Source organism: Hippopotamus amphibius, chromosome 8 (genome assembly GCF_030028045.1).
Source record: "Hippopotamus amphibius kiboko isolate mHipAmp2 chromosome 8, mHipAmp2.hap2, whole genome shotgun sequence".
Lineage (NCBI taxonomy): Eukaryota > Metazoa > Chordata > Mammalia > Artiodactyla > Hippopotamidae > Hippopotamus > Hippopotamus amphibius.
Window position 1 is genome coordinate 119,485,950 of NC_080193.1, and position 8,987 is coordinate 119,494,936.

The 8,987-nt window shown below is 33.9% G+C and overlaps 1 protein-coding gene across 2 annotated transcripts in view; it reads left to right on the forward strand.

The window, feature by feature from the left end:
• The window catches only part of NCKAP1 (NCK associated protein 1), a 98,638-nt gene extending 90,348 nt beyond the window's left edge, over positions 1-8,290 (forward strand). For both annotated transcript variants that reach the window (XM_057744186.1, XM_057744187.1), the window contains 5 exons: positions 1,645-1,738; positions 4,411-4,527; positions 5,121-5,230; positions 6,296-6,385; positions 7,366-8,290. In XM_057744186.1, coding sequence (XP_057600169.1) covers positions 1,645-1,738; positions 4,411-4,527; positions 5,121-5,230; positions 6,296-6,385; positions 7,366-7,482 — 528 coding nt within the window. In that variant the 3' untranslated portion in view covers positions 7,483-8,290. The remainder of the gene's footprint in view (positions 1-1,644; positions 1,739-4,410; positions 4,528-5,120; positions 5,231-6,295; positions 6,386-7,365) is intronic.
• The last annotated feature ends 697 nt before the right edge of the window (positions 8,291-8,987 follow it).

Below are 8,987 nucleotides of genomic sequence, written 5' to 3' on the forward strand. Positions count from 1 at the left end.
GTTTCTTGGAAAGATTATTTTCTGTTTTGCATAATTTGAAAAGCTCAGACTTAAAGTTATTTCTAAACTTTTTGTATGGCATTCAAGTCTCTTAAATTTATTTTAGCTTATCTTCCATCACTTACTCCATCCTTCTCTCGCTCTCTTCGCTTTCTTGCTCTTTCCCTCTTCTTCATTTGGGTCCTGTAAGATGACCAAATCTTGCTGTGTGCATTCTCACATTTTCTGTTTGGTTCTCTATCCATTCCTGAAAATCCTGACTTTTTCTATTTTTGCTTTTTGAAATCCTGCTTATCTTTTTAACAACTGATTCAGAAAATATTCCTGGATCCCCAGGTGGTCTTTCCTTTCCTTTCCTTTCCTTTCCTTTCCTTTCCTTTCCTTTCCTTTCCTTTCCTTTCCTTTCCTTTCCTTTCCTTTCCTTTCCTTTCCTTCTCTTTTTCTTTCTTTCTTTCTTTCTTTCTTTCTTTCTTTCTTTCTTTCTTTCCTTTCTTTCTCTCTCTCTCTCTCTCTCTCTCTTTCTTTCTTTCTTTCTTTTTCTCTCTCTCTCTTTCCCCTTCCTTCCTTCCTTCCTTCCTTCCTTCCTTCCTTTTTTTTCTTTTTTCTTTTTTTAGAGACTGGGTCTCGCTATGTTTCCCAGGCTGGAGTGCAGTGGCTGTTCACAGGCACGATCCCACTACTGATCAGCACGGGAGTTTTGACCTGCTCCGTCTCCGACCTGGGCCGGTTCACCCCTCCTTAGGCAACCTGGTGGTCCCCCGCTCCCGGGGGGTCACCATATTGATGCCGAACTTAGTGCAGACACCCGATCGGCATAGCGCACTGCAGCCCAGAACTCCTGGGCTCAAGCGATCCTCCTGCCTCAGCCTCCCAAGTAGCTGGGACTACAGGCGCGCGCCACGGCGCCCGGCCTTCCTTCCTTTTTTTTAAGTATTATCAAAGAACTTTTCGTTTATATAGAATTAAATATATTCTGCCTTTTATTATAGTTGTATTTTTTCACTTAAATTTATACTAGTTGTAAACTTCTGTTGTTGTAATATCAGAGCTAACAAATTATATAGGTAGTTTTTAACTGAGGTATTGAGCAGTCAGAGTATCCTTGAAATCCGTATGTGATACCAGAAAAATTAGTCATTTGAAATTGCTTTATCAGGTTTTAAATTAGTATTCCTTTAAAAATCTGTTATAATAAGTAATTTACTATATTTATAGATACAATATGATTAGGCATTGAGCCACTATAATTTACTTAATTAAATAAGTGTAGACCTAAGGCCAGTTATTTTGATTCACTTTTGTTCTTTTTTTCATATATGTTAGCTTGATCTTGATTTTACACCTATGCTTCCCCCAAAAAATAATAGCTTTAGAATGATTCTGTTGGAATTGCCACAGAAAGCATACAAGTTTTGTTTGGCCTAGTAGTATCAAGTTTTAATCAGCAGCACGCACACACATGAAGGACAAAATCAGCTGCGCATTGTGGTTGCGCTGTTGTTCATTCTTAGCCAAGTTTCTGATATTCTCTAGTGTTCCTATAGGCCGGCTCTAATTTAAACACTATATCTTTTCTTACTAAAGTGAGATTTCTCAGGAATCTGTTAGAATATTTCTTACTCTGTGGATTCTTATATTTTTTAGGTTGCAATGAATGTGTATGAATTATCATCAGCTGCTGGATTACCTTGTGAGATTGATCCTGCCTTGGTGGTAGCTCTTTCCTCACAAAAATCAGGTAAAATGCATCAGTAATTATGTACTAGTCTTAGTAAGTAACTAGGGCAACACAGATATAGGTATGATACTTACCTGTTTGTTCAAGTGTCTGCTTTATATCAAGAGGTTTTTTTGGTTAGTTGGTTATTTTGTTTTGTTTTTTGGTAGTTGGAAAATATGAGTGCAGAAAAGACCAAAATCTTTGTCTTCTGGAGTTTATATTATAGCATAACCATAATACAGAGTAGATATTTAAGTCATAAGACTGTATGAGGTTATTTAGCCCATTTAATGTGCAGAAGTGAAGAGTCTCAGAGTTTGAGTCCTGGAACACCCTCAAGTTTAAGAGTTCAGGGAGAAGAGGAGGAACTACCAAAAGAGAAACTGAGAAGGAAGGATCTGTGAAGGAGAAGAAAAATGAGGAAAGAATCTCTTCCAACAGAGTGGAAGGGAAATGATCAGCTATGTAGAATTAGTAGATGTGACAAAAGCAGTGTCAGTGGAGTCTTAGAGGCAAAAGGCCCATTAAAGAAGGCTTAAGAGAGAATAGGAGAAAATGAATTAGAGATAATGAGTTTAAAACAACTCTTTTGCAGAATTTTACTGTATAAAGAGGAGCAAAGAAATAAAATTATAGTAGCTGGAGGCAAGAGTAAAATCAGGAGAAGGATATTTTTCAGATGGGGAAATAACAGCATTTATATGTTGATGGAGATGGTCTAATAGATAGAAGCATTGTTATCTAAAAGAAAGGTGTCTTGGGAATTCCCTGGTGGTCAAGTGGTTAGGACTTGGCTCTTTCACTGCTAGGGCCCGGATTCATTCCCTACTTGGAGAACTAAGATCCTGCAAGCTGCAGCACAGCCAAACAAAATGTATAAAAAAATAGAAAAGGATGTCCTATTTTAATTGGGCTAGAGCTACTTACATAAAGAGTGTGTGCATTAGTATGTAATATTAAACATTTAAAATGTTTTAAAATCAGCCCTTCGAAATGTAATACCCAGAATTCTCTATATTTCTAGATTTTTCTACACAGCAAAAACATTTCCTCTGTTTCTGGTACTAAAATACCTTCCCCATCTTCCTTGGCTATAACATGGTGTTTGACTGAGTTCATCAGTTCTGTTTAGATTTGACATTAATTGTTTCATCATTTATGCAGTATGTTAATTATAGTCACATGGATAATTACTGTGACTACTTGATTTGCCACAGCTATATTTTTCATAATCAGCCAGATAAAAAATATTTTTTTTATTGAAGTATAGTTGATTTACAGGGTTGTACCAATCACTGCTGTACTGCAAAGTGACTCAGTTATACACATACAGACATTCTTTTTTTTTTTTTTTTTGGGCACACGGGCTTAGTTGCTCCGCGGCATGTGGGATCTTCCTGGAGCTGGGATTGAACCCGTGACCTCTGCATTGGCAGGCGGATTCTTAACCATTGCGCCACCTAGGAAGCCCCTAGACGTTCTTTTTTTATATTCTTTTTCATTATGGTTTGTCACAGGATATTGAATATAGTTCCCTCTACTATACAGTAGGACCTTGTTTATCCATCCTATATATAATAGTTTACATCTGCTAATCTCAAACTCCCAGTCCTTCCCTCCCTGACACCCTTCCTCCTTGGCAGCCACAAGTCTGTTCTCTGTGTCTGTGAGTCTGTTTCTCTTTTGTGATTAGGTTGATTTGTGCCATATTTTAGATTCCACACATAAGTGATATCATACAGTATTTGTCTTTCTCCTCCTGATCTACATCACTTAGTATGATAATCTCTAGTTGCATCCATGTTGCTGCAAGTGGCATTTATTTCATTCTTTTTTTATGGCTGAATAGTATTCCATTGTATATATGTACCACATCTTTTTTATCCATTCATCTGTCGATGGACATTTAGATTGTTTCCATGGTTTGGCTATTGTTAATAGTCATAATTCAGCCAGACTTTTAAAATATATTCTGGCTCTTTTCTTATGTTCAATTCTTAGTTATATGTGGTGATGAATAGTAGGGTAACTAGATATTCCCACTTACCAGATAACTAAAGTACCTAGATAACCCACAATTTTAGTATATGGATACAATAAATATTTTAGATAACTTATTTTACAAGTATTTAAAATCTTAGGGCAGTGCTAGTTATATTCATTTATGACTGGTTCCTCCTGTCTTCTAAAATGGAGAGGTTAGAAATCCAGTCTACTTTCCACATTTATATCTTTTTAATAGTAAATTTCAAATCACATTTATATCTGTTTTAGAAAAAAAATTAAGAGGTTTTTGAATGATTTTGCAGAGTACGTTGTGAGATAATTTTCTATACTGAAACATAGAATTTTCCTATAAAATAATTTATTATTAGTTTTCAATTAGGAAATTTTAGGATTCCAGTTATTCTAAACATATGTTTAATCCTGTAAACTTAGCTTAAAAATTTTTTTTGCCTTATTGTTTTATTAGTGGTCCTCGAAATATGCTTAAGGACTTGATAATAGCCAATAGTAATGTGTATTATTTCTACTCATTCTATATTTCTTATAACAAAATTGTAGTCAGTTCTATAGAGACTCAGTAAAATACACAAAAATTAAAATGTGCTTTTTCTGGTTTAGATTGTCAACTCTTAACTAATCTTGAAAGAAATACCTTGACTTTATTTTTAATTTTTCTCCCTTAGAAAACATAAGTCCAGAAGAAGAATATAAAATTGCCTGCCTCCTCATGGTCTTTGTGGCAGTTTCTTTGCCAACACTGGCCAGTAATGTGATGTCTCAGTATAGCCCTGCTATAGAAGGTAATAGTGGTGTAAAATTGTTGTGGCACTGGAAAGGTTATGAGCTTTGATATAGTAGGTACTTTTCAAGTAATTGATTTTTTTTCCTTATAATAAAAAGTGGGTTAAGTTCTGCCACTTACTAGTTGTATAGCCTTGAATAGTTAGTTTTTCTTTTTCTAAGTTCAGTTTCATATACACATATGAAATGTGTATATGTGAGCCTATGGGTGCCTGAATGTGTGTGTGGCAAGGGTTGGTGAAGGGAGTATCCAACTGTTAGGATTATTTTAAAGATTGAATGCGGAAGTGTTTGTAAAGCAGCTAAGCACTTGTTTTTTAAAGTTTCCAAGACAATATAAAACTGATACATGGTTTCTTTTAAGGATTTTTGAAAATGTGCCTGTTTAATACAGATATAATTATTTGTTGTTCTCTTCTACGCTATTTTTAAAAGCACTAGTTCTCATGAAAGTGAAGGGATAGCATGCAAAGCTGGTTATGCCTCAACTCTGTCTTTAATCATGCCAGTATTTATGTAGATTGTGAAGTCATTAAAGATTTGATATTTTGGGGTCACACAGAAACCACAAACCCTATTTGCACTTTCTCAGGGCACTGCAACAACATACATTGCTTGGCCAAAGCCATCAACCAGATTGCTGCAGCTTTGTTTACAATTCACAAGGGAAGCATTGAAGATCGGCTTAAAGAATTTCTGGCGGTATGTATAATCAAACAAAACATTTTTTAGAGAAAATTAAAAATCGTAACTGTGAGGTGTAACAAAATAAATTCTCTTAATTATTTTTGGAAGAAGGAATAGGTAAAAACAGGGCATTAAAATCAAGGAGCAGTTAGTTTAGTATTTTTGCCTTTGACTTAGAAGTCTCTCATTTAGCTCTCTGCAATATGACTTTTTTTCCTAAGCTGATGTTTGGACTGCCCTCGAATTTTGCCTAGTGTTTGAAAGAGGAAAAAACAAAACAAAGGAAAATTGAGGCAGAGGATGAATGTTCCCTCTAAAAGAATGTATTTTACTTATTTCCGTTTATTTGGAGAAAGACTGTTAATGGAGACAAACTGAAAAGTAAGAATACTACTCACTGCCAGAAGAGGGTAGTAGTGCTAACTCTAGCCTCATGAAGTATGGCTCTTAGTTTCTGTGCTAGTGTAGCTCTTTCTTTCCTTTATCAACATACCTTTTTCATATTTTAATTAAAAGAAAGATGCACTGTAGTATAAAGAGTAGTAGAATATTTGCTTCTTTTCAAGTTATAAATCCTGTTATCTTTAAAAAAAATTTTTTTTACATTTTTAAAGCAAACAGTACTAACTTGACAAAATAACTGTGTCAAAGAAAACAGTATTGAGTTAAAATTTTTCTTTTCATTTTTTTAATTTGCTTCATTCAAGACTTATGTCTTGATCTCACTGTGGTCCTATTAACTCAAACTCAGTGTGAAATTTTCTTCTTATTTGGGAATTAAGAAATATAGTTAATACAGATACTGGGAAGAGAGAAAGCAATTTAAGTCATTTTTTTAAAAAAAAAGACTTGTGAAAAAAATCAATTTTAAAGACCAATAAGAATATTTGATTACATTTATTATCTTTGTGTCTGTTTATACCTTAATAGCTCTTAAATTGTTGCTTGAATGTAAAGAACCTAAGCTCACCTTATGATTGAAATGTGTTGCAAGTTGAAGCATACTGAAAATAAACAAGTAACTGATGAACATTTTATTTTAAAAAACTTATTTATTTAAAATGTATGTATACTTTTAAGCTTGCATCCTCCAGTCTGCTGAAAATTGGCCAGGAGACAGATAAAACAACAACAAGAAATAGAGAATCTGTTTATTTACTGCTGGATATGGTAAGTCTTATTTTAATTTTTGTTAACAAAAAAGTTCCAGTCATTCCTCATAGTCTTTTCTTGATATTTTAGTCATTAAATTATAATAAGAGCTGATGTACTTTTTTGACCATTTATATTCACTCCACCCAAGCCACACACTTTCTAATAATTGATAAAAAGACTAGTATCACTTGTATTTTACCATATAATAATCATGGTATCATGATTGTAAATGGTAAAAATATGGTAAAATATGGTAAAAAAACAACAGAATAAAAGATCACCATTACCTGTAGAGTATTCTTTTATGAATAGTTTTTCAACCTATTGGGAAACATTTGGGCTTTATATTTTCCTAGTGTATTAGTCTGAACTCTTCCAATTTTCTAAATTTTCTGTTTTCTGACTCCATCTCACCCAGCTAATAACATTTCCTATAATTTTCTATGCCTGGTCAGTTCCTTCTCTTTACTGCTGTGAAACCAGCTGTGCTTATTTCTACCATGTGATTCTTTCCTCACTTAGAATATTTCCTTTATCTGCAGAGGTCTGTGTCTATCTAATAATGATTAAGCATACCCCATAGCTCAAATTTTTTTTCAGATAGACTTTCTTGATTACTTTGGCCTACATTAATTTTTCTTCTCTTTTGAACTCTCTAGAACTTAACAGCTTTCCACTTAATCATAGATGGTCTCATGTTTGATTTGGCTTTTTAGCTTAGTGTTGGGCTCCAGTTAGACTTGATATGGACCGTATTTTAAATATGATATATTGTTGAGGGCAATGCAAGTGCTCATTGATTTAATTGAAAAGTAATGATTTAAAATGTTTTAATAGCATACACTGCGGCACATTCACATTTCAGATTTTAAAGTAAAAGGAAAATAATGTATGTCTATTCCCAATAACAGCAATATAAAATTATGCTTTACTAGTTGTCAGTAAATGTTCCCATTATAAATAACTTGAATGGATGCATTTTTGGAATTTTTCAGATTGTGCAGGAATCCCCATTCCTGACAATGGATCTTTTGGAATCTTGTTTTCCTTATGTGTTGCTGAGAAATGCATACCATGCTGTCTACAAGCAAAGTGTTACATCTTCTGCATAAAATATCTACTTATTGAAGACAAGCACGCATTTATGTTGCCTCGGTTTTACCTGTAAACTGTGGAACTATTTTACCTTAAGGCCTGAAAAAGTTTTGTGGATTATAAATTTTTTTCATACAGTTGTGTTTTCTGATCATTGGTTTCTTAATATGGTTGTATTTCAGTATACTTGGTTGATTTAGGTTGCACATTCACTGAATTCACTGAAATTATTCCAATAATTTTAGAGTATCATTCATTTGAAAAACATACATTCCCTATGTTTTTGATATTTGATAATGGGGGAAAAAAACCTTTGCTTGTTTATTTCTGAAAAAGAATTGTATTTAGTGATTATTTTAGATAGTGATATTATAGCATTCATCTGTGTGTAAATTATCTCATATAGAGAAGAGTTCTGACCTGTACCTATTATGATTCTTATTGGAAACAAAACTGGATGTGCATTTCTGTGGCTATGAATACATTTCTACTTTATTTTGAAACATTTGCCAAACTAATTACTCTAACACTGTATGACATTAAAAATGTTAAAGGACTTCTTAGCATTAGAAGCAGACTATGTCCCCAAATTCTAAAACAGCAGCAAATGTTGTTGCTTGTGTAAAGCCTAATGATAATTTTTAGACTAATTTCCATGGTGCCCTGTTGGCATTAGCGCTACCATTGTACCCTGCTGTATAATAAACAATCTTAGACATTTATCAACTGTTGATACAAATGTTAGCCCCTAACCACTTTTTATATGTTTTAAATTTTTGAAATTCAAGTGTACCTGCCATAACATAAAATAAACACTAGACTGTATCACATTTTGAATGATTTCTTTAATTTGGCATCCTGAGAAATTTATTCAATAATATGAAAGTTTTCATTTCAACTTATTTTAAAATAAACTTTAGTTTATTCTAAGAATGTCTAAGTAGCCCTTTGGTAACCTATTAGAAGATTTGTTTAAATGTTTTGAAAAACATTCCACTAGAAAAAACATTAAAATTAGAAAATAAAATTCTATAAACTCTTTTTGGGAGGGCTGCACCCCATGGCATGTGAGATCTTAGTTCCCTGACCAGAGATCAAACCTGTGCCCCCCGCAGTGGAAGTGCAGAGTCCCAGCCACCGGACCACCAGGGAAGTCCCTCCATAACATTATTTACAAATTCAGAGCTAAAAGGAAACTTGTGTGCCATTAGCTTGCTCATTTTATCTGCGATCGAGTAGGCAGATATATTCGAAAGATTGGGGGGAAAATGGAATGGTCACAGAACTAGTGAAAATGTTGACTACTACATCCGTCAGTAATGAATGGGAAAGGCATAAAGGACCTGTTGCTTGGCAGTTGGCATGGAGGGCAGAGCAGCTCATTTAGTTTGAAAACTAACCAGATGTTTTGTTCTTTGATTGGCATTGTAAAGACTGTTTCTCAACAGCTGTGTGTCTGGATATCATGTAGAGCTTCTGTTGTTCACAGCTTCTTATGTATACACTGGTAACATGTGTTAAG